General features: G+C 40.2%; 2 protein-coding genes across 4 annotated transcripts in view; one reads left to right on the forward strand and one right to left on the reverse strand.

The window, feature by feature from the left end:
- LOC134644323 (Kv channel-interacting protein 1) overlaps nucleotides 1–22004 on the forward strand; it is a 45257-nt gene extending 23253 nt beyond the window's left edge. For 2 of the 3 annotated variants that reach the window (XM_063497278.1, XM_063497296.1), the window contains 7 exons: nucleotides 16894–17018; nucleotides 18233–18302; nucleotides 18410–18480; nucleotides 18595–18702; nucleotides 18782–18886; nucleotides 19855–19917; nucleotides 20352–22004. In XM_063497278.1, coding sequence (XP_063353348.1) covers nucleotides 16894–17018; nucleotides 18233–18302; nucleotides 18410–18480; nucleotides 18595–18702; nucleotides 18782–18886; nucleotides 19855–19917; nucleotides 20352–20399 — 590 coding nt within the window. In that variant the 3' untranslated portion in view covers nucleotides 20400–22004. Of the gene's footprint in view, nucleotides 1–5041; nucleotides 5175–16893; nucleotides 17019–18232; nucleotides 18303–18409; nucleotides 18481–18594; nucleotides 18703–18781; nucleotides 18887–19854; nucleotides 19918–20351 lie in introns of those variants that run through there. The other variant, XM_063497288.1, reaches the window with a different exon arrangement.
- Nucleotides 22005–23195: 1191 nt separating this feature from the next.
- Nucleotides 23196–25673, reverse strand: LOC134636697 (T-cell leukemia homeobox protein 3-like). The gene is made up of 3 exons (XM_063486814.1): nucleotides 25247–25673; nucleotides 24005–24242; nucleotides 23196–23379 (listed from the first exon to the last, which is right to left on the reverse strand). Exons 1-3 carry the CDS (start codon nucleotides 25671–25673, stop codon nucleotides 23196–23198), a joined length of 849 nt encoding a protein of 282 aa, XP_063342884.1.

Raw genomic sequence — 25673 nt, forward strand, 5'->3', positions numbered from 1 at the left:
CAACTAAGCTACTTCCTCTGCTCACTTTTCTCTCTCTCTCTCTTCATTGAATCTTCTTTAAACATCTGCCACATTCACACTTTATCTTCTGCTTTGTCTCACTCTTTTGTGCTTTACTTCTCTTTAATGTCTATCCTTCCTCTTTGCTTTCCATTTGTTTGCATACCATCCTCCATCCCTCTTGTTTTTCTTGCTTTTACCCCTCTCCCTTGATAAAAACAGATCAATCGCAGAGCCTCCTTTAATTATTCCCTTTTTTTCATTCTTTGATGGGCGCCTGTAAGAGGCTCAGGATGCATTTGCTAATAAAGATACAGGGAAGCGTCTGTGTGAGAAGTCATTTCAACAGCGATAGATATTAGTATTGATTTTTCTTAATAGACATGTCCCCTGTTCAAAGCCGCGATGCCCCTGATGAGTAATTGCCAAAGCTTTGTTTGCCATGATTGATTCATAATCTATAACTCTTGGGATGAATCCTTCATGTGGAGAAGCAGGAGTTTTTATGGGGGTTTTTTCCCACTGCAAGTTAGCACTGAGGTGGGTCTGAATGTGCAGATTTGACTTTATTCGCTTGATTTTCTAAAGCTTCCAAAAGCATTTGAATCTTAATCAAAATCTTCAGAGTTTTATTTTCCCTCCCCCGGTTTTTTCCCTAATTCCTTTTGTTCCACCGTCCTCATCTCTGGAAATGTGATGTCCCACTTGCTCTCCTCTGCCTTTTCTTTCTTGCAATACCACTCGCCCACTCTCCTGGCTCTTGTTACCCACTTCTTACTCTTTCATTCTCTCTCTGCATCGCACTCTAATCTCCCGCTGGAAGCTCTTCTGGTATGCTTCTTCCTCCTGATTTTTTTTCCTTCTTCATCCTTTATTGCCAAATATGCTTCCATCTGTAATTCTGCTGCTTTTTCCTTCCTCCTTACATGCAGTTTTGAAAGAGTCACACATATATATATATATCTTATACACCTCTTCCTGCTCTTGCTGTTTTCTCCTCGCTTCTGTCTCATATCATCTTTCCTTTAAAGTCTGACAGGGGTCTTGTAAAACAGTCTGCAGCCATTCACTCACATGCCTGCAGGGAAACACCAGGCAGTTCTGTACCAATATTATACACACAAGCATAAAAACAATCACACACACTCCAACCTTTCACTCCTTTCTCTCTGCTCTACAGACAGACTTTGAAATGATTACTAGATGGAGAAACATTTCTGTCAACGTGTGGAAACAGGCCTGTCAGAGACCGCGGGGAGATAGGGAGGGACGGAGATTTGAGATTGGAACAAGCTGGGAACACTGTTTGAAACGACAGAAACACTAGGCTGATACAAGCGCAGAGATTTATGGGGAGAGATGGCAAGATATAGGTGTACTGGCGAGGGCTGTGCGCCGGAAGACAAATTCATAGAAAAGGAGGTGTCGAGAGATGGAGAGACATAGTTTAAGGCTAAAGAAGAAGTAGGCTGCAGTGAAGATAGAAGGGAATAACTCTGATAGCCTGTAAAATCCTATAGGCACAATTCAGGCAGTCAGTTATATAGCAGGGCAAGCAAAGCGGAAGAGCAGTTTGTGTGTGTGTGTGGCAGGAAATGATTATGCTCTACTGTGCCGACTGCATGTCATTTGGATGCCACTAGCATCCACAGAGACCTCATCCTATAATCAGACAGTCTTTCTGCCCATGCTTGATGCATGTGCAAAATGTATGTGTGTGTATATGTGTGCCTCTTTGTGTGAGTAACCATATGTGTGTTTCCATGTGTGTGTAGGCAGGGTGAAAGCATTACACCCCACTGCTGTCCATTCTGTCTTTCTAGCTGTTGTGAAGAAAAAAAAATGCATCAGCGCATTCATGAGCACATTTTTACAAAAGCAGATTGCAGTTTCCTTTGCTCACCAAACTAAATCTTTTCTGCTAAATCTGCCCATATGGCTTCCTAACAATCTCGCTTTGTTCATTATTCACCATCGGCTGGCAAAAAAGTGCCTCATTTTCGAAGCTGCTGCCACATTTGTGGAGGCATTGCTACTACGGACTGCTGGCTTGATATAAAAGGACACTGTGACTATTTTCCAAATCGTTTACTAAAAAAACATTTGTGGAAACAACTGCATCTCTACTAAACAATATTTTTTTCCCCCATGTAGTGAGAGAGGAAAAAAAAGATTTTATCAACAAAGAAAACCATAACCAGCTAAAAGTGCAATTATTACATGTCGTGCCCTAGTGGAAGCTTTCATTTCTGCATTTCTTGCCATCAACAAGCACAGGGACGATTACGCAGGAGCTGTATGAGCTGTATGTAGGATTTTTGTCATTTGACAGGTATGATAACTGGCTATTTTATTGATTGATGTCACCAGTTTAATATCCATTTTAATTATCATTATATAACGCGGTTGCATAACAAAACTTCTGTCTCACTTGCCAGATGGCCTGTAGGGTGAACAGGCTGGGATGGGGTGGGTGTGATGTTTCTAGTGAGGATGCTTTCTCTAGCTGCTCTACAAAAAAGTTCTGCAAAAGACTTCCGAAGTTTCCTTAAGAAGCACATCTGTTTGTGAGGGATCTTTATCACAGCGAAGATGGGTGATAACAGTGACAGATTATTGATTCCTTGGGACATAAAACTGTTCACCTCCTCCTCTGCAGTTCCACAGATGAGTTGCTGATTGAGCTGGGACAAAAACTTACAGTTACTCTTTCTAATGATGCTTAATAACCATCCATTCAAGTATTTTCTGAACTGTTTATCTAATTCAATCTGATTACAGTGGAGTTAGACGCTATCCAACCTTACACTGGGCGAGAGGTGGATTACACTTTGACCAGTCTATCAACTGATATTGTGTAATTTAATATACCACGGTTCAAATTATGTGTTTTAAGAATATTTTTGTGGTGAGATTTTGGTGATTTTGTTGGAAATGTTTAAATTCAAGTTAAATAATGTTTATTGTAGAGCCCATAATAGAAGGTGGTGTTCTGTTAGATTTTATTCTAATGGGAAACATTTCTAATTTTTGTCCCCTGTGACTCTTTTTTAAAAGTTACTTAAGCATCTTAGTTATTTACTTAAAGTGGCAGTAAGTAAATGAAATGAATGATAATAATAAAAGATCCCTTATGTATGGTAAATTGTGTAGGCTGAAACAAAAGATATGCACATTAAGGACACAAGTTTAAGAGAAAAAAAATGTTTTCACATTAATGAATGCAGTGCTGTCCAGTACAGCACCACCTGGCAGAAAGTTGTAGACTTCAGGTTTAAAGTAGCCATGGAGTGACTATGGCATTTTGGATGGGTGGATCCAAATGCAGGACTCGCAAGACAAGAAACTCAAAAAACAGCTTTAATTCTGAAGCCTTTCAAACGAATTACAAAAATGAGGCAGGGCTCGCGCCAGGAAAGCAAATCCTCTGAGTCACAGGGAAGCACAGACCAAGGGAGCACACAGCATGATGGAGGATACAACAAAGAACACAAACAAACTGAGGGTTCAAATACGCAAGAGGAGATGAGGTTAGAGTGGAGACACCTGAGGAGAAACATACAGCTGAACTAAATCTGATGAGGAGACACTGGGAGGTAAGACTTAACACTAGACACAGAAAACACAGGGAATGTAAAATAAACTAAAGCAAGAATAGAATCCAAAAAAACTCTAACCACTCGCCTGAGAAAGTAAAAAAAGAAACACCAACGAACTATACCACAAAATGCCAAAATACCACAAACTAAGAGTCAAACATCAAAGAACAAAAGTGAAACTTCTAAACTCAAAATGCTGGGTCACAGACCGAGGACCATAAAAAAGTGCAAATAAGATTTCACTTTAAAACTGTACGTAATTATATTTACTCTTTGGAATTTTACTTATAACTGAGTATTTTCATAAAGTGGCGTTTCTGCTTACAGTCTTCAGTCTTTCATGTGCAGCACATTTGGTTTGTCATCTGTGACTGTCTTCCTGTTCTTCTCACACTTCCCTCAGAGTGGTCTACTTTGTTTGTATCGATTAGTCTGTAATTAAAATGTGATTTCATCTTTGTGTGTGCAGCTCTTAAAGGGAATAGCACACACTCCTGCAATATTATCTGACACTCGTCTTGATCCCTCTATTACAGCCATATTAAATATCTCACTCTTCTCATCCTTTGCCTCCTCTCGCTTTAATCTCTCTCTTTTCTCACATCCTTGACTTTCAGCTGTTTCTCCTGACCCGTGAAGCCAATCTGCCACCACACACACGCTCCCTCACTTATTCACTCACTCTCCATCCCTTTATCCATCCTGCTCGTGGGTAAGGATGGATTAACAAGAGCGATGGATGAAGTCAGCGGAGGTGCTGATGGACTAAAGTGGCCTTTTCGTGAACAAATCACAATGCTGAGGAAGCATCAGGGCTCTTCGTAATTCCCATCACATTCACGTGTTTCCCCTTCGCTCCGTGATTCATATTTACCTCTCCAGTCAGTGTTTGAGCAAGTGTCTATTTGCATATTTGTTCTCCTTTAGAGGGAAACAGATGCTTTTAGGTGTGCGGATGTAACAGGGCATGTTTGTTGTTTTGTTCAGAGTGATTCATGCGGCGTTATCATCGACAAATCAATGGGTACACTAATATTAATTTATAATTTAGTGAATCAACATCCTGGCGATTTCATACTGAATCACTGATGCTCCTCTCGGGCTCTTGCCTCGCTGTGAGGGTGGGAGGGTGATAGATGGAGAGAGAGGGAGGGAGAGAAATGGAAAGAGGGAGGGCAACTACAGCCCCTAATGAAAAACAAGGAGCAGGGAGGGAAGGAGGGAGTGGAGGGAGGGAGTGAAGGAGTTTGGGGAGAAAGGGGCGAGAGTGAGAGAGAGAAAGAGAGGAGGAGCGCCACGAGATGGAGTGTGAAAGGATGAAAGAGGGGATGATGGAAGGAGGGTTTCTGCCTAGAGCAGCCATTGAGAGAGGAGGTGGAGAGAGAGGAGGAGAGGATGAGAGGAGGAAAGAGGGCGAGGGAGTGCGTGCGTGTGCGTTCTAGCCGCTGAAACACGTGACGAAGAGACACAGACTTCAATACACAGACGCACTTGTTTCCACAACGACGGCGGCAAACATGGGGGCTGTGGTGGGCACGTTGACCATGCAGACCAAGCAGAGGAGGCCATCCAGGGGTGAGGGAATACACACACAAACATGAATGCACACATAGACATACTCACACACACAAAACACACAAACATAATGTGGGTTTTTTTCCCCTCTCTTTCTAATCGGCACACGCGCATGGATGCACGCATACGGGCGATGAAACTTTTAACAGTGTGTTGTCATTGTGGCTTTCACACACACGCTCACTCCGGCACAATGTATACAGCGCAGGTACGAAAGCTGCAGAGCGAAGATTAATAACTGCCGGTATTTCAGTTAAGATGCAGTGAAAGAAGGGGAGCAGATGGTTTGTCGAGAAAGAGAAAGGAAGAAATGTAGAGACCAACAGGTGTTCCCAGAGGAAACAAAAAAGTGAATCTGTTTATGCTACAACAAACTTTCAGCCAGGCAGTGTCTGTGCACCCAGGTGATCGTTGTTGAGCTTATCTTTTTAGACACAGCAAACCGAGGGAGGAATCTGAGAGCTGGCTCTTTTTTTTTTCTTTCTCTTTTTTTTGGTCTGTGCGTGCGCACGCGTGCTGCTCTGTCTGTCTGTCTGGCTGCATGCTCAGACGCGAGCCTCGACGCTGGTAAACACACACATGTCGAAGGTATTTGTCACTCTGCTCACACACTGCTTTTCTGTCTTGCTGTTACCTTGGAAGCACTGTAACCATGGCAACAAAAGATGTGGGGTTTGGGGTGGGTGGGGTGGGGTTTGGGTTTTTTTTTGATGAGATTGGGGTTTTCCTAAGTAAGTCAAGGCCATGTGAAAGAGACTCAGATAGTGAGAGATGCAAATTTGCAGATGAAGCGAGAAGCGGGATGTATGAAAACCTGTTGCCTGTAAGAAATGTTTTACTCCCTCGTTACTCATTCTAAAAAAGAAAAAGAAATCCTGTAAACCTCATTTATGTAAGTCTTACAAATCTAATGTGGCTACTACAATGAATGGGCACAGTGAGCAGGAGATCAGTGCCAGACGGAAAAAAAAAAATCCCCAACCCTACCCCCTATTAATAGTCATTTAAACTTATTTGTCGAGGCAGACTGTTATCAGTTTTCTGTCCAAGCAGGACCTTTTCCAAATCAGTGCATATGGCTGGCTTCATCTTTTGAATAAGCTCTTCCACTCCACCACTAGCTCAAACAAACACTTTTCCCTAAGGGTGTTCAAAACCAAAAAAAAGCTAGGCGTAAATTTGTTGCTATTTTGAAAAATGAGGTGGTTGTGGATGCACTTAAGTTGTGGAAACGCATGAAATCTGACTCTTGCTGCAAATGAAAACAAGTCTTTTTACCTCCACAAATACCCAGCGAAGAGATAAAAAAGAATGGGATGTGGAGCCGTGAAGCTATTTGGGGTTGGAGGGGGGGGAGAATTGTTTGTAATTCAGCTGTTGTTACTTCAGCATCTTTCTCCTGCTCTGACATGTTAGCTTTATGCGGGATTAGTGCGGCGGGGCTTGTATGTATGCAGGCGCCCGTTTCTTTCTGTGGTGTTGCAGATAACTTATCCTCACAACACTGACAGCAACACTGAAAATGGGGGACAGTGCATGGCTATAATGTTGTGAGATTAAATTTCTACATGATTGATCTTCTGGGCATGAGCTCATCACTCCTGTGTCATGACAGAAAATACCCTCGCCGCGTTCGTGTCCTGCACCTGCTTGAATATTTACATGCCTGTCTGGACTGTCTGTTTTCATCAAGGCTGCGTGTTGTTCTCTCAACTTCCTTTATTTTCTGCCAAGTTGTTTTTTCTTCCTTTTTCTGACAGGCTCTTTCTGGTGGGAGTTTTCTCCTACTGTCTTGTCTGCATGGTTTTGTCTGGCAGGCTCGCTCCTGTTTTCCTCCTCATCTGTTGCGGTGGCCTCTGACAACTCATCTCTCCAGAAGAATTTTCACCTGGCATTTTTTTTCCACTCCCTGGTGAATTTTCCATTTTTCACTGCCTCCCTTACTTACTCCCTGCAGCAATGTTGTCTCAGTCTCCCTCTATCCCTTTATTTTCTGTCAATCTCTCTCTCCCTCTTATCTTTCTTTTGTTTTGCTAGTTGCTTCATCCCTACCAGCCCCTGAACCTCTTCCTCTTATTGTTTTTTTCAGTTTCACATCCTCCCACTGCTTTTTCTACTCCCAGTTGTTTCCCCCATTTCTCCCTCCCACATTTGTCCCTCTTCATCTTACTTTCTTCTAATTTTTCCCCACCACACTCTCACATGCCGCCACCACCATCATAATCTGCTCCATACCGCTCCTTTCCTCCCCTCTCACTTTTATGCTGCTGTTCTTTCTCTCATTTGCTCCCTCTCTGCATCACCCACACTCCCATTAGCTGGTGTGAGTGCTTATTAAGTCATCTCATCATCCTCATCCTCTTGGCATCCAGCAGTGTGTCTCTGCCTGTGTGTGTGCGTGTATGTGTTTGTGTGTTCTGCAGATTCGGAGTCTAGACATATGTTTACTCAAAAATCAATACTGGCGTGCTGCTATGTGTGTCTAAATGAGCCGTATTTATAACTCCCTCTTCCCAAACATAATCAACAGTAGCCAAAAAAAAAAAAAAGTGACACACTTTCCTGTGTTTGTTTGAACATACTTTAGCAATACAAACAGTCCTCCTTCAGCAGGCTGAAGGTCAGTATCCAAGCAGTGATGTGTGCGAGTGTTTGTTGTTCTACACACACGGGTGCTTAAATGCTTTGTTCGTCAATAACTCTGGATTTCTGCCTTGTTTTTAGCCCATGTGACTGGATAAATTTATTTTTCTGTGTTTCTGTGTGTGTCCCCAACCATAACAAGTCACTGGACCTTCAGTGAAGCACTGAAAAGCCAGTAAAGTATTGGCCTTATGTCCCATGACTTGAATATTGACTGTGGAAAACAATATGTCTCAGAATGAGGGCTCAAATTCACTGCGTGAAACATGATTATATATTCAGCTTTTCCGGGGTTTATACTGTTGCTTGCAGCTATTTAAGTTGCCTCTTTCTTGGAAAGCACGCTCCACTATGCAGAGGCCAGTAAGAGGAACTCCTCTCTAGCCGGCCAGGATGACAGATTAGGCTAATTCAGATTATGCAAATGAGATACTTTCTGGCAAGGATTACAGGACACGGTACTAGAAAGAAAGAGAGAGCATGGCATAGATAGAGTGGCGGACTGAGAGGAGAGTTTGGCAGAGGGAGGGAGATAAGAAATGGAGGAGAAAGAAGGAATCAGTGGGAAACAGAAGAAAGGAAGAGATGCAGAAGAAATTAGTACAGCATTAAATACCAGAGGCAGGAGTGGTCAGGAGAAAGTTAGGAATTAAATCCTCTTCATGGGCTTTAGGAAGAGGGTGTGTACATACGTAAGAGGGGCTTTTTTGTGTTAGAGTGCTTGTTGGGTAGAGTGACAGGTAGTCTTTCTTTGCTGGCAGCTCAGGCCACCGCTTAACACTCTGAACAAGCTCTGAAAGAAATGGGCTCAGGCTGTTGGTCACTGTCAGAAACCATGGCTTATAATAGGTTATGCAGCAGATGGAAGTGAAGTTCTCGAGGTTGCTTTCTAGGTTGGGTTTATTTAGGCTTTCTTTATCTGCTAAGTTTGCAGATTTTGTTGTGGAACACGGATGATGTAGGTTTCTAGAACTCACCTGTTCAATGAAAACTTTACAGAAGTTATATGACCAGATATATTCCACTACTACGCACTTTCATGTGTTTAAAAAGAGGTTTCCTGAATCAGAAACCTCTTCTACATTTGATAGTAATACCCCAAAGGCTCACAAAGGTTTTGAACTCTATGTAAAGACAATGAGTTGGGATTAGATATGTAGAACTGGGTGATATCTCCAAAATTCAATGTTAGTTACATCCGTTATAATGACTTACATTGTGAAATGTACTTAAAAGTAACCTTGGATATCTTAACTGCTAACCAAGGAAGAAGATCACACAGTTTCGTGTACACAGTCTATTTCTAGTAATTCATTTTCTGTTTTACTGGAGCAGCATAATGCTCAAGCTCAGTGTTTTCCTTTGATCGGGAACCAAACAAGAACACTGTAGCAATTACTTCAAATATTCAGATCCTGTGCTCAACACAGCGTAGCACTATCTATTTTATTGTTTTGTAATGCTTCAAAACTAATCAATAACAGCTTTGTAATTCAGTACATGTTGTGACTGTGTATTGATGTGTCCAAAATGTTTTAGATGGTGAAATTCTCACTGAGCATGTTCATTTTCTCTGTACCTTATAAATCACTGCTTGGAGGAAGAGGATTAGCTACAGTAGAGTAGAATTAGTATTAAATTAGTAAGTCTGTGTGTGTTACTTTGTTTTTGAAGCGTGTTCCTCTTTGCTTCAAAATCTATTAGTCCTCTGCTTCCTTAAATGTATTAAACTGTTTTTCTCTTTGAGAAACATTAAAAAAAATCATATTTACTGATTCAGGCAGATTTTTAAGAAAATGACAGGATTGTTAAAGATCTTTCATTAATTTAGAAAATGAGTGCTGTAATTTTTTGCATTCCCAAACAGAAATGCCTGCCAAATCGAACAGTTGTAGTTAGTAGAATTAGAAAATACCTTTGTACAAGGCTGCTCTGTCTTTGTTTTTTCCACACTGTCTCCATCCTCTCGTACATCAGTAAAAACTCCTAACAGCCTGCACGGAGCTTGCCAACTGTGTGTGGGTGTGTGCACGTGAGCATAAACAAAGATGGTGAGCATATGCCAAATGGAAACTGTTAGCTGTTTGTTAGTAAACTCAGTTATTGTTGAAGTTATAGGCTTCAAAGGATAAATGGTAGGTTGTCCATGCAAAAGTATTATTTCACTTAATATATCATATGAAGCCCTGTGATGGATTGATACCTGTCCTATGACAGCTTCACTCAGTGAAGTGTTAGACGATAGTGTGTTAAAGGTATCTACCAATCTCATTTAGCAATAAATTGATAGAATTAAGCCATCAAACATACGTAGGAGAGGACACTAGTTTGTGAAAGCTCATAAATAACTCATAAATAGCTCTTTCAAACTATCTATGGCCATTTAGTATTTGTAAATGCATATTTTCATCAGCTCTTTCTCACTATGTCATTCTCTTCCTCTTCCACTGCTGTTTCCTCCCTCATTTCCACTTCATCATCTTCCTCCTCTCCTCAAGCCTCATTTCCTCAACTGAATTCAAGGCAGTAACACCTAAAAACATTCATAAACACGCTTATTTATTCCCAGTATTGATGTAATTTCTTATTGTCAGCAGATTAGACATTTCACCCTCCCTGATAACAAGCAGGCTAAATATCAAAAACAGCTGCTTATAAGCTAAAATAATGCCAGCTAATGTTGGGCTCTAGTGTCCTAAAAATCACACTTTCCTTCTGATAAAAAGTTTGATTACATCCTCACATTGTATGATAGTTTATTCACTTAATGTCCAAGTCCAACACTGTTAGAGCCACTTCAAAGAAAGTTTCACTAATGCCAGCAAACAGCAGCTAACAGGGGCTAATATAGGCTAACAGCAGCTAACAGGGGCTAATATAGGCTAACAGCAGCTAACACCAAATACAACAGTGCTTACTGACAGAAAACTTCACAATATCCTCAAAAACTCACCTTAGCATTGTCTTACAGTGCCCACTATATCTATATTATCTATATTATCTATATTAGACAACGAATTGGGAGGGGTAAGAAAACAGATTTCAGTTTGCTGCAATCTACTGACATCTAGTGGTGATATTTTACACACTATACCTTTAAAGTAGACCTTTTATGCATTTCTTTATCCTCTGTCATATTTATGCTGTTATAATCATGGCAAAAATTTTGAATAATGAGGTCAGTGTACTATTAGTAGTCCCTGTGAGTCAAGCTATAGACTGCTCTGTTTGTCCATTTTGTTCTGAGGTTTTTCTTCTATGCTCTTGCATCTGCGCGGTGCCATAGAGAGGAGATATTCTAAATCTGGTCACTGTTCAAAACCTTCTGTATGCAAAGAAACTTGGCTTAAAGGGCAGGGGAAAGGACCTGCAGCAGATTCAAATCTGTTTAGTATTCTGTCTGCTATAAAATAAACGCCTTCTCAACTTTCCACTAATAATCTGGTTCAGCTTGTTATTCTGTCCGAGTGTACCTGTGAATTGGTGTGTAACATCTGTTGCAGGGTGTTTGTTCTTTCGCTGTACCTGTGTATAATATCCCAACAGAAAATCCCAGTGAAGACAGCTAATGAACACAACTTAGACTACACTTAATCATTTATACTAATGAGTAAATGTCTGACAAATTGGATTAAATTCTACTCTTGCCGCTAAATTAAATTTTCCCCAGCACTGCTACTGTAATTTCACAACAGTAAATAAAGCAAACCTGCAATCGACAACTCTGTGGGAAACCTCTTGATACGGCAGAGCCCCCTGCAGTCTGCAAGTCAGCGGCTGTACTTCAGCTCAGTTGGCTAGTGCAGCTCCTCTTTGCATACACATAAAGACTTTAAATGAGCGCCATCTCGTTAAGTGCACAGAATGTACAATTTAGTCTTTATTTCACTGTGTTTTTGATTGTGTGGATGCATTAAAATAAATCGCATTTGAGCAAAAATCTTTGTTCAGCTTATCAAATTGGTCACTGCACTGATATTCTATGAGAAAGCTAAACATTAAAATGTGCATCACATTTTTAGCAATCATGGTACTGTTCTCTGTGTTAGGTTTTGCTACCCCCTGCTGATCCACAAAGGTTATAGCAGTTCTTATAGTTCCCAATACTCTTGTTATTCAGGCTTGCTGCAATTTTTATAAAGCCCACAGGGCAAATTAGAATAGATGTTCTCTCAGTGCGTGTATTCATAGGTACTGATTTATACAAAGTGCTGTTTATATTATAGAGTACGGTATATGAAAGGTATGTTTAGAAAAGTCACTTTGTGGTGAATTAGGCCGTCTGTTGTTTGAAGCTGACTGTGTGTCTTAATGGGAGCCATTAATCAAGTCCTGATCTGTTCATGAACTTGTACACAGTCACAAAACAAACACATATGGCGGTACAGTGTAAGGTGAGTTTATCACTGTTACAGTGTGCTCACTGTAAAGCCCCAAAGAGTGAAGGACACCGACTGTAATACAGGGGGGAGTGGGGCTCTGTGGGGAGAGAGAGGGTGTGTGGGATAGAGCGAAGGTCAGGATAAGAGAGGAAGATGCCCCAGGGAGGAGAGAGAAGGGGGGATAAAAAGACAGAGACAGAGAGAGGCAGGTGAGTGCTGATTTCACTGTGGGAGAAAGCAAGATAGATGGAAAGTTTATAATCACGAGAGAGAGAGCAGGAAAGAGAGTTAAAAGCCAGCTTTGTTTAGAATTGTAGTGAAAAACCACCACCAGTGTTTGAAAGTTTGGAGTTCAATTTTTCTTTATTGTGCAAAGTTAAGCATCTTAAGGAATAAAAACCAGAAGGGGCTAAGGAAGTACGGGAAAAGTTGAAGACAGAAAGCTTCAGGATAAACAGCGAGTCCAAAGAAAAGAAGAAAATAATCAGAATGGATAGAGAGGAGCAGAGTGAGAACAGTTTACATACTATAGCCATCATTCTGCTGTGCTGTGGGGCCGTCAAAATGCTGCACCTGCTGGGAGTCATCACTGTGGAGGGTGAGTCATTATACTACTATCATCCACCTTTAAGTCAACCAACAAAGTCAGAGTGTTTCCACTGCTGTTGGGCTGTCAACCAGCAAAGAAGATCCGTGTTATCAATGTGCGAATGTTATAGTTTTTCTCAAGACGCAAAAAGAAAACAGGGATAAATGAAATAAATAAAAAAATAAGCAGTTAATAAATGCAAACTGCTGCTGGCTGTTCTGTTGTCAGATTTGCACTCTTACCCACATGAATTCTGAACTTCTGTCATTAACTACTCATAGCAGGGAACTGCTGTAGAGGACTTGTGTGTGCATATATATATTTCTCCTGCTCATTTTAATGATGCGAATCTGCAGTTGACTCATGCACATGCATTGCTTTTCCCACTTATAATAATTCTGCTGCAGTACAGAAACATTATCTGTCATGTACTATAAAGAAAACGGAGCCTCATACAGCCACAGCTCAATGAAAACCAAGATTTAAGAAAATCTCTATATGTTAACAGTGCCACTGGTGTTGGGATTAATTCCAGAACTTTGTAGTCTGCGTTGTTAATTGACGTTTGCATATTTCAAAATGGATATTAATGCCATAGTGTTATTACAAAATTTCCCTACATTTGGTTTTACTTTGTTTCATAATGAAATGAAATGAAGAAACTGAGATGATTTTAGTCGATGAAGACCACAAGGGAGCTTTCTCTCTGATGATCAGTGTAACTTTTAGTCTCTGGGGAAATTTTACTGTTTAAAGGTGTATGAATGTTAATTAATGCTTCCCCATCTCACCTGTGAGGTATTTGTTCTTTAAATTTACTTACCTTAGATACATTGATATTAAGGTCCATGAATCACAGATTTTGCCTAAAGGGCTTTTCCAGCTCTGCACAGAATCAGACACCCTCTCTTTTAAGACCTTAGTATAGTTGATCTACATGTTTACACGTGCTATGTATGCTAAAACATAAAATCTCTCTATAATGCAGCCCTTTGTAATTATATATGATACTACTATAATATGGGCGTCGTGTCTGGTTGTTATTTTGCTTGGAGTGTGACGGTGACTGTGCTGGTATGATTAGGCATTAGAGGCCTATCAGATGAATTCACATGATTGTGTGTGTGTGTGGTTGTGTGTCTGTGTGTGTGATCCTGAACCTCAGAACCTACACCTCAGTACCCCAGTGTGACGCTGACAATGTCTGATCTGCTGGGATGAAAATGACCTTCAAGTGATGTTTGACCGTGTGTGCATGTGTGTGTGTGTTTGCAGGTAGCTGTGTTTGTGTGTGTTGAACACATAGAGAGAGGAGGGGTAAGGAGCTATATAAAGAGACTACAACTCAACATTATAAGTTATACAAAGTCATAAAGTCATACTGCTCCCATAAAGTGCAAAATGTGAGACCACAATTCAGCAAGCACTTACTGAATTGCATAATAAATTATTTTTATTTTTTATAGTGACTTTTACACTTTAAATTGACATGTGAGCCGTTAGATAATATCATTGCACATGACACTATTCTCACCGTTTCAAAGCATCTCTACGACCACATTTGACAAACATGTGCGTCAGCAGGCCAAAGAGTCATTATATCATATTCGATTGTAGAATTCAAACCTGCTGATTTAAGCTACGATGGCAAACTTTAGGTTTTTTTGTGTGAAGTTCTGCATACTGAATCTGAAATCTGAAAAAGTTAGACTGATGGCTCAGGCTTAATTTAGCAGTGAGATAAAGCAGTCTTTGCCTTGCTCAGTGAAATGCCATCTCAGTACCCATCATTTACTGGGAGAATAGAACTGAAGAAGGACTGGTGTAATGAAGCTTTACAAACCACTAATGGTTGTGTCACACAGATAAAAATGTCTCATTTCAAAACTGTTAATGTTTCAAAATGTGAACTGCCAAGGACAGAGTGAACCTTGCACCCCGTGACACCAATTAAAGCTAAATGGGAGCCATTCAAAAGATTTAGCTTTGTACCTGTGCTGGACACTGTCACTGTGCCTGATACTGTTCAAAACACATTCAGCTAAATTTTCGTCTGGACAGCAATCGGCACAATAGTGACTTTGATAGTGATAGTGACTAGTGTGATAAAAGGGGAAATGGTCCATAATTTTCTATGAAAAACAAACTGGGTGATTACAACCTCTCATAGATCTTAACTGATGCAAACACACGGAAGTGCATAGCAGCTTCTACTAATAGGACCATTCACCTTTTTTTTCAGCCTAAATTTCACGAGGATAAATTAAAAGAACAAACATTTCTGAGGATTTTATCAGCTTTTAATGGGATCTTTTTCTTATGCTGCTTAGTCAGACATTAAGACATCAGCCTTCATTAAACTCAGCAACTCATTATTTCAACAAAAGCAACATCTTTATTTATTTATTTAGGTTCTGCCATTTGCTAATTTTAATATTGTCTACTGCTGGAATCTTATCACGCCACTCCATGGCCCTTTTCAGCTTTAATTAGAGCCTTGCTGGATTCTTGTGGCCGATGTCGATACAGATTGTTAGGGATACACTTCATTAGGTACACCTTGGTAGTACTTGGTTGGACTCCCTTTTGCTTTTTGCACCGCCTTAATTCTTCTAGCCGCAGATTCAGAAGGGAAACATTCCTCAGAGATTTTTTTTATTAATATTGAGGTGGTGGCATCACACAGTTTCTTTCTGCAGGTTTATCGGCTGCAGATGTGAATCTCCTGTTCCACCACATCCCAAAGGCGCTCTGTTAAATTGAGATCCAGTGAATATGAATGCCATTTGATTACAGTGAACTCATTTTCATATCAGCTAACCAATTTGAGATGATTTGAGCTCTGAGACAGTATGTGTTATCCTGGTCATAAAGGTCAGATAAACAGATGGACATGGTTAGCAGAAATACTCAGGTGGAGTTTAAACAATGCTCTGTTGATAATAAGGAGTCCAATTAGTGCAGAGAAAGTATCCCCTACGATATTACAGCACCAACCGTGGTATAATGCCAGGGTGTTGTGAGTTCAGAGATGCTGTTCTGTATAGTTTGGTTGGAATGTAAATGCACTGAGATCTGTTTAAATGGCTGATACTTGCGTTACCAAGCAGATGAATAAGGGTACCTAACTGTGTCGCCAGTTAGTGTATATTGGCTGATATTCCTCATATATGCATATTTTAAAAAACTGGTATGGAATAATGTGAACACAGCATGACTCACCATCTGGTAAGCTGTAAATTTTAATGCTAGTTGTATTGCAGAAAGTTATGGAAACAGTGAAGTATGGGCCATTTTACAAACTTAACCCAAGCATTTTTTTCTGTATTATCTTTTTGCATTTTAAAAATACTAATAATAATAAATAAAACAAACTCCACACCTGTTATTTTCTGTTCAGCAAGTCGGCACGATCGCCATTAAATGTGGTGATAACTTCCTACTGAGCCTGGAAGTTTGTGGAGGAGGCCGCCTACTGATAACAGTCATTCAGTGGGCTGATAACATAACGGGGGCACCATGACCATTTTATCATATTCAGAATTTTTATTACTACTTCTATTAAATTATGCACAGTTATAACACTATGCATAATTATTACATTGTAGATTGCTTTGGGGGAAATTGTTCACTGGTTTAAATGTGTAAATGAGTGTCTCTAAAAGAGGGCGAGAGAAAATGTCTTAATTTTATATTGTTGTGTTCACCTATAACCACTGTGTGTGTGTGTTAAGTCAGAGTCAGTGGTGTGTCCTCTTTCAACCTCCCCTCCAGCGAGGACAGTAATGAGTTGTTAATGATAGGGCCGGTAAGAGGAGCAGAGTAGAGCTGCGAAACTGACCTTTACCTCTCTGCACCTCCATCTTTCATCCTCTCCTCTCCCTCTCCTTCGCCTTTTTGGTCGCAGTGTGTATCATTCTGCTTTTCAGAAAGACAACAACATTGTTCAAACCCGGTGCATACATATGACTTCACTGAGCCAATGTTGTCCTTTTCTCTTCATATGAACAGTCACTCCCTTCCTGTCTACATCTATCCTTTTACTCTTTAATACTGATTTTTTTCCCTATATATATATATATATATAATTTTTTTTACCCTTTAGACAAAGCTGATGATGACTTGGAGATGACAATGGTTTGCCATCGACCGGAGGGCCTCGACCAGCTAGAAGCTCAAACCAACTTCAGTAAAAGAGAGCTCCAAGTGCTCTACAGGGGCTTCAAGAATGTAAGTGACTGTAAAAGTGCACTGCAACACTTCACCTCCAGTTTTTTCATCACAACTTTCCTCCCGCTTAACTGTCTTTAACTTGCATATGAGAGCATAAACAATAAAAACATCTGTTTGAATTACAGAAAAACACTCAGTATCAAAAGACATTTGAATGATTTCTATTTATGTAGTTTTTAATTTTTTTTTTTTACTTTGCATTGGTTCATATACACGGTTGATAGCACAGGTGGTGCTTTTAACCTATACTGCAAGCAGCAAGTAGAGGGAGATAGGTATATCATAACATCTACCTTTAAATACACTCTATGGGTTTTACTGAGCTGACCTACCTAAATAGCTACAAATTAGTGTGGAGATCACTATGAGCATCCATCATCATATTGGACATGCAGACCTTTTTTTTTCTTTCTCTGATTTACAAAAAATTCCTCTGCGGTGCTACATGCACGCCTGTGCAGTAACCCGGTTTACCTAAATCTCGGAGACTATATAATCTCTTCTTTAATACTGAGCCAATGTTTGCCAAAGCCCAGATTCAAAGTACCAAAACTGTTACATTTCTTCTAGTGAAACAAAGTGGTTTTATTAGCCTCCTGTTTTTCTTTGTGTAAGTCTGTACATTTAATTTCAGTAACAATGACTCTGTTTCATGACAGAGTGAATAATTTTCACAGGTAAATAAATGGGCCAGAGTACAGTCTGCATTTGTGGTCACGCAGTAACATCCAGTAAGTTGTGAGATTAAACATTCCAGGTTCCTTTTTGCGTTTTTGGGAGAGTTTATTCATTTGTCACTTAATTGTAACGCTACCATTTTAATGCAGATATATTCTGTTTTGGGTTTTTTTTGTTCTTTACTACCTTCACAGATTTTTGTCGTAAAGTATATTTTATATGGAGGTTGCATTCTTTAGCTTAAAGCTCTTTATCAAAAATAGTCTCATAAGAGACACCCTGCTGTGATAGTCAGAAACTGTAATTAGATGTACCTTTGGTGATTGTCAGGAATTAGACTGTAATCGTTTTAAGCAACTTTAATATGGCTTTTTGATGACCAAACATCATCAAGTCTGGATTTATCCAATCTCCGTGCCTTATCGGCTTTCATATTTCTTCACTGTTACACTCTTCTGTGTGTACTTCTTTTGTGCTTGTTCAGTTTTCACATTGCCCTTAAACTTTGTCCTTTTGTCCCTCTCTCATTCCAGGAGTGTCCAAGTGGTGTCGTAAATGAAGACACCTTTAAGCAAATATACTCCCAGTTCTTCCCACATGGAGGTGAAGTGTGTGTGTGTGTGTGCTGTGATGTTTGCATTTATGTTCGTCTTTGTCTCTGCACGTTTTCCTGCCAGTGTATTAGCAACTTTTTTCTTCTTCTCCTGCAGATGCCAGCACCTACGCCCACTACCTGTTCAATGCATTTGACACAGGACACACAGGATCCATAAAGTTTGAGGTTTGCTTTATACTCACTCATTTCCACTCATTACATCTCAGCTCTTTGATACTCACCTACCCTACGCCTCACTTATTCAGTTTGTCATTCTATATCTGCTTCGTTCTCCATCAGGACTTTGTAACAGCTCTGTCCATCCTGCTGAGAGGTTCTGTCACCGAGAAGCTCCAGTGGACCTTTAACCTCTATGATATCAACAGAGATGGATACATAAACAAAGAGGTTTGTCTTAACTTCTTCTTTTTTCCATATGTCAGGTTTTATTCATCATAACTGATGGTGTCTGTGTTCTGTTTCACAGGAGATGACAGACATCGTCAGAGCAATCTATGACATGATGGGGAAGTACACTTACCCTGTTTTGAAAAATGACGCACCCAAACAGCATGTGGATGCCTTCTTTCAGGTACCATTATCTGCTTCCTTTATTTATAAAGTAAAAGTAAAGTAAAAAAATTTTATATAGCGCCTTTCAAGATAAAAATCACAAAGTGCTTCACAGAAGCTAAAACATAAAAATCAACTAAAAGCAAGTTTAAAAAGATGAGTTTTCAGCTGTATATTCAATGAAACTGACAACATCAGCTTAGCACTGCCTACTTTACTTATCCAAAAGTCGCTACAGTAGAAAATAAATGACCAGTTACTGTTGGCTGCAATATCCACCCAAAATATACAATGACCGAATCTCAACCCAAACTCATTGAATATGCATCCATCAAGCCATCCATCCAGTTTCTGCAATGTATCCCTGTCTAATCTGCTTAGACTGTGGGGGAAGCACTGTAAGCAGAGATGTTCATACATCCATCTCCACAGTCACCTGTCCTAGCTCTTCTGGTAGAAGGTGTTCCCAAGTCCAATGGTAATTTTATAGTATGTTGGGGCAAAAATTCAAATTTGCTCCGTATATTATTATAGAACTAATCTGACACAAAAAATCCACTATCTACTTGACATGGTCATATCAACAGAGCTGGACACACTGAGCAGCTCAGCTAGCTGAGTTAACTAATTTTAAATGTCAAAGTAAATAAATTAAATAATGTGACGTTTATAAAATTTATGTTTCATCAACTGTCTCCTCCCTGTAGACAAGGCTAAACAAGCAGCATTTATTTTATGAAAACCAGCTGCAGCTGGAGTGAGTGGATACAAGTGGGGGTCCCTTAGGGAGGTCAGGTCTCTCCAACTGTCATTGCAAACTGTAGTATGTCAGTCCTGGGGCCTGTCTTGTCTGGTGGCAACCAGCTTCTGTCTAAGCCTGCTAAATCTTCTGTAACTTGCAGCTCGCTGATTCAACTATTGATTTAAATAGGCCGATTTACTAAATGTGTTTGTAGCTTTAAATATCACGTATTCTTCCATCTGCAGAAAATGGACAAAAACCGAGACGGTGTGGTGACTCTTGATGAATTCATCCTTTCTTGTCAAGAGGTACTCATTTGTTTGCTTTTTTTCTTCAACTCACTCTAAAGGCTTCTTCCACTGAGAATAATTTAACTAATGCAGGATTTGAATATAATGGAAAACATGATGGCTGACCATAATGCTGTTGCTAATGTTATTAGTGCATTTGCTCTCCGAAATGTCAGCATGTCTGCACAAAAGACCACCACAGTCACAACAGTTTTGCTAACTATTTATTATTATTTACCGAAGGCCTCTTAGATTTTGCAAGTCTCACTGTACACGCTATTAATTATGGCTGTTAGTACAGTTTTCCATCAGTATTTATCTGCAGAGATCATTAAAATTTTATGGACCTTTACTGCCCCCTAGTGGCCAGTAAAACGAATTAAATGGTGATTGTTGGCCGACTTTCTTTTCTCACAGTCACCACTTCTTAATTCTCCTTCATCTTTGCACAGGATGAAAACATTATGAGGTCCCTCCAGCTCTTTGAAAATGTCATCTAGACACGAGGGAGATGGTGCAGCAGACGAAGCACAGAGTGTGAGAAGAGAAACGAACAACAGGAAAAAGAAGGAGGAGAAGGAGTGATGAATACGAATCTGCAAGCAAAAGGAACAACCTAACTTGTGAGAGAAGGCAGACAAGAAGCTTGTCAATTTGGGTGTGACTGTTTTCCACAAAACCTTCTGGAAGGCATCCTACTGTAAGAAATCTAAGGCGACAAACCTTCACTGGTTTTGGAAAGCCTTCTTTAGACAAAGTTGACCTTTCTGTGACCACTTCTCTCATCTCCACCTCCCTCCCTCGTTTGTTGCTGTTGTCAGTGTCATCTTGGACGGTGCGCACTTAGTGCCACTATGTAAATACTGCCCCTCTCACATTTGGTTGAAGGCCTTTCTGAATTATGTAAAATTGTTACCATGCAAGGACTTAAATTCCTGAATGCAGCTTAGCAGAGAGAGCATCCAAATGCACACTTTGCTCATTAGAGGCTTAAATAAGAGCATTATAAATTTCTGTGTCAATACAAAGAACATGAGCAATATTGTGAAGCATGCACAAGAGATTCCTACAGTGTAATAAATGAATATGTGTCATAAAACTCGGTGGCAATATACACAACATCTTGCTAAATGGTTACGTTTGGGATGCCCGGTCTGTGTGCAGCATCTCACCGAGCCAGCTCGGCCGTTTTTAGACATAAAATCAAACATAGGTCTCTAAAGGTTTGCAGAGCTGAACGTGTGAATGTGTCCCAGCTTGTGACATTCTTAGGTCTTGTGACAGCTTGCAACAGTCCTCAGAGGCCTCCTTAACTCCTAATGTGTGTTCCAGTGTCGTCGGTCGGTGTTTGAATGTTGTAATGACTCGACTGTAGATATTTAACTGTTGTGTCTGTGGCTTCTTCTCAGTGTCTTGAATCACTGGTGTCTGTCTGTGTGTCTCTGACTACCTGTCTGTCCTTCTGTCAGATTGGATATACCCCTATAATTATTCTACCTGCCACTCGGTGTTAAATAAAGAGCCCATTTAGAGGTTTCCCGGCATGCAGATGGAGAGCAATACGAGGATGTGCACGTGTTTGTGTGTGTGGTGTCCCGGTGTGAAGGTCCCATTTCCCTGAATATTAAAGTCTCATTTATTCTAGCATGTAGCTTCATCTTCAAATGAGCTGACTGTGTTTTTGCACGAGAGGCGAGGTTTGTCTTTAACTCTGTCTGTTGAAAACGTCAACTCAGAGCGACCAAAACTTCACTGTGAGGGAGAGATGTTGAAGGGAAGATTGCAGAGGAGGACAAAGCTCAGAGAATAAGACAGAAGATGAAAGTAAAGACCTTTTCACTGATTATGGAGGAATGGAAGCCATGTTTCAAATAAGAGCCATCGTTTTTGAAGACTGAGTAGTGCAAAAATACATTTATAAATGGTTTACTGTCATGCCTACTCACTGTGCTACCAATATAGTGATTTAAAAAAGCAAAAACAAACAAACCCCAGACATACTTTCACATAGACGGACGGATAGACAGGCATACAGACAGACACACTTAAAACAGTCAGAATGAAATAATGTGTGTATTGAAATACTGTAAAAAATCATTATATTTATCAATAAACTTTTCAAGAAATAAAATCAAGTAACGTCTGCTTTTTCCCCCTTACCATGTTGCTCCATACGGTTTTTCTGTTTTACACCTTATTATATGGTAAAACCTTTAAATAAGCACATGAGCAAAAGGGTCACAACAACATTTTATACTGTACACATATACAACGTAAGTACAAAAAGACTTGTACATTTGTGCCTCCGTTTCAAAGAACACGGCCCACAAATAAAGCATGATAATGTGCGGTAGGAAAAAAAAAGCAAACTTCACCATCACTGAACATGCATCACTCCTTTTATTCCCCAACTTACAGCTTGTTTCATATTTTCCTCACTTCGCACCACCAAATCCAAGCATCTATTTTCTATTTATTACTCCTTAAAATAGCTTTTCTTTTCTCTCCATAATGTAACACTGTTGTCATAATTTTGTTGGGGCGCCTTACAGGTGACTGTGATGGTGCACTGTAGTCTCGTCAGAGTGAGTACATCTATAAATGAAGGTTTAAACACCGGAACAATTAAGAATTAAAGAGGAAGTAGCTTTTATCTTCGTTGTTTTGAGCAGACATTCTTGTTTTGTACTTTGATAAAAACACAAAGAGATTTGGCCTTTCTCATAAACACATTCCAACCCGTGCACTTTGTTGTGTAGCTGCTGGAGATGATTATCCTCCCACTAAAATTTAAAAAAAAAAAAAAGTAATAACAGAGCCAGCTGTAATCAAGTCCACTAAGTAGGGTAGACTAAGGCGATGGTCGCACTGAGAAACCACACCCTTACAAAACACTGATTCTTGCATCTCAATGTGGAGAATTAATTACCTCCATCAGGTCTCCTCTTATAAGTACGAGCGCAAGAGGACAATCACATGGTGGCGAGAATTTTTTATGGTGGTAAGTCTTTTTTCGTATCCTTTGAATTTGTGTAGTCCTGGTGTTTCCAAGTACAGAGCTGCAACATTTTGTCCAATAAAGTTTCTGCTTCAGGACTCACCATGACTTCAGGTCCACTTTCACAACCACTCAATCAGGTTCTTCCGTTTTTGTTTTTTTTCTGGTCACACTTTTTTCCCCCTCCACAGTAAGGATCACAGTAAGTCCTACTGTCCTCATGTAGGTCTAATTTAATTAAAGTATCCTCGCAGGGCTGTTAGAGGATGCTCAGTGATTACCGCTTGGTGTCTGGTCTCTACTCCCTGTCCTCGGCCCAGGGTTGAAGGTTCTGCAGCGCATACAGGGAGGAGTTATGGGCGCATAGTGGATCTGATACCGCTGATTCGCTGAGGGACTTCTGGAGGGCGGACTGCTGCAGCTGCAGGATGAGGCGATTGGCCTGCTGACGCTCCGCCTCCCTCTCCTCGGCTGTCTGCCTCCTTAAAAAAAAGAAAAAAGAGAAATGAAACATTATTTTGGTTCAATAATTTTAAAAAGGCTGTGTACGATTAAAGGAGAGTGACAGAAAGTCTTGAAGTCTGAAGATTGCTATTTGCAAGATGAAAACAGCAGCTGTGCCTTGTTAGGAAAAAGGATGGCGATGCAATAGATCTGTTCGAAGCATAAAAATGAACTCAGTAAAAATATTTTTGGGGATCTGAAAGGTGAATTAAGGGCTGATTAATCAAACAATACAAAACCCATCTTTGTTATTATTTAATTTAATTAGTTTCACTCATTTTCTTTATTTTTTTTAGAAGTTTTTCAATTTAATTTGGTCGGAATTTATAGAATTTAAACTTTAAAATTATTTCCACATACTAAACATACTACACTAAGCTAAAATTTAAATATTTTCTGTAAATGTATAATCACATTTATGTATTCGTTTTCTTTTGCGACTGAGTCCGTTAACAGGAAGATGTCACTTGGAAAGTGGAAAGTTTGTGTTTTCAGCGTCTAATAAAGAAGTCAACTATTTTTCCTGGAATTTTATTTAAAAAAAAAAAAGTTCCTATACGGGCATCACTTTTGACACATGTTATCATGACATTTCATACCAACCTCCACTTGGTCCTGCGGTTCTGAAACCAGGTTTTGACTTGCGCGTCTGTCATCTTGAGACTCTTTGCCAGAGCTGCCCGCTCGGCGCTGGCCAGGTACTTCTGTCGATGGAAACGCTTTTCTAACTCACATATCTGAACTCTTGAAAAGGAGGTGCGGGGCTTTTTCCGTTTAGGAGGCGTCCGGTTCTGGTACGGGTGCCCTATTCTCCGCGTAACGGCGAATGGCACCAGAGCCGCTGCAGGAAGGAGAGACGGGGAGACAGCGATAAATATGAGGTGAGATTTTATACAGCAGCAGACAGACGATTTCTGTGTGGAGATCCAAGGCCACATATCACAGAAATCTGCCCTGTGCGACAACAGTGCCCTGTTTATGCGGTGCATATGTGAAATATGGTGACTTATATTATATTTATTAAGCAAGTTAAATCTGAGCAAGTCTTGAAACAAAGCAATAATAAATAGCGAGTAAATATTTCTTCTTGAAGTTGTGTGAACTTTAGATATTCGTGGCACTGGTAATTAGAACAAGAACAACAACAAGCATTTTGGTCTATCACCGTGGAATTGTGTGTCTGTATATTTACAACTATATATAATATATGTATTATATCAGGCCTGTGGTCATAAAAGCTTCCATTAATCTTCAATAAAATAGGCCACAGGACTATTTGTGTAATAAAAACGTTTCAAATCCTCTTCACACACCCTTATAAATACAGAGAACTGGTTATAGCTTTTATTATTTTACATAATTGTGCTTCAGTTTCTTTGAAATTTATGAGTCCAATGATCAGCTAATTTATAGTTATCCTTAATTCCATAAATAAATGCATTTATTTGAGTTACTTTCATGTTTATTAGAAAACTGCAACAATGCCAGGTTGTTTGGTTTAATTGTGTGAATGCACTGGGCTTGTTTTTCGCAAAAACGTGACGCAGAAATTAAACATTCAACTTCTACAACAGGAGCCAATTGAACAAAGCGGATGATGATGTTTAATGACAGTCTGTAAATGTAGTGTATTCTAATATTTTTTAAAAACAACAACTTGCACAATGTTCTATATATTTACGCCTTTTTAGATAAATAACGGGCAAACAAATTAAATAGGCTTTATAGTTCTACAGATATTTGGCAGAGCTGCTGGTTTTGTAATGGCCGAGCAGCACTTATTACCGTTTTAAACATTATAAAATATTAACGAGGGGAAGTCATTAGTTCTAACAGCTGGCCTACCTGATATTCTGTCCTTGGCAAACCTGTTCCCTATCCAAGGGAAGCACAGACCTCCAAAGCCAGGAACAGCGCTTTGCACGGGGGCCGGGGGTCCCGGGGCTGTCACTGGTCTGTGGGCTGGGACGCGAATGACTCCCCGGCTGCCCAGACTCCTGCTCTCTCCGTATGAACCTGAAGCCTCCACCGGAGGCATTACACCGGAGAGGGAGATCGAGAGCGCGGTATATGAGGGCGCGTTGGCCCCAGTCGGGCTTCCCAAACTGTAATAACCGTCCCCGTTACTTAAATCTGATCCACTTTGTCTTCCAGCCGTGCGCGCGCTTTCCGGCTCAGTACCGGCTCCCAGAATCTGGTCGATGCCGAAGCTTATGGGCTCGTGATGGGCCGGTTTTGGAGGAGGGCTCGGCGCGCTTGGTGCTTGCTCCAT

Source organism: Pelmatolapia mariae, linkage group LG2 (genome assembly GCF_036321145.2).
Source record: "Pelmatolapia mariae isolate MD_Pm_ZW linkage group LG2, Pm_UMD_F_2, whole genome shotgun sequence".
Taxonomy (NCBI): domain Eukaryota; kingdom Metazoa; phylum Chordata; class Actinopteri; order Cichliformes; family Cichlidae; genus Pelmatolapia; species Pelmatolapia mariae.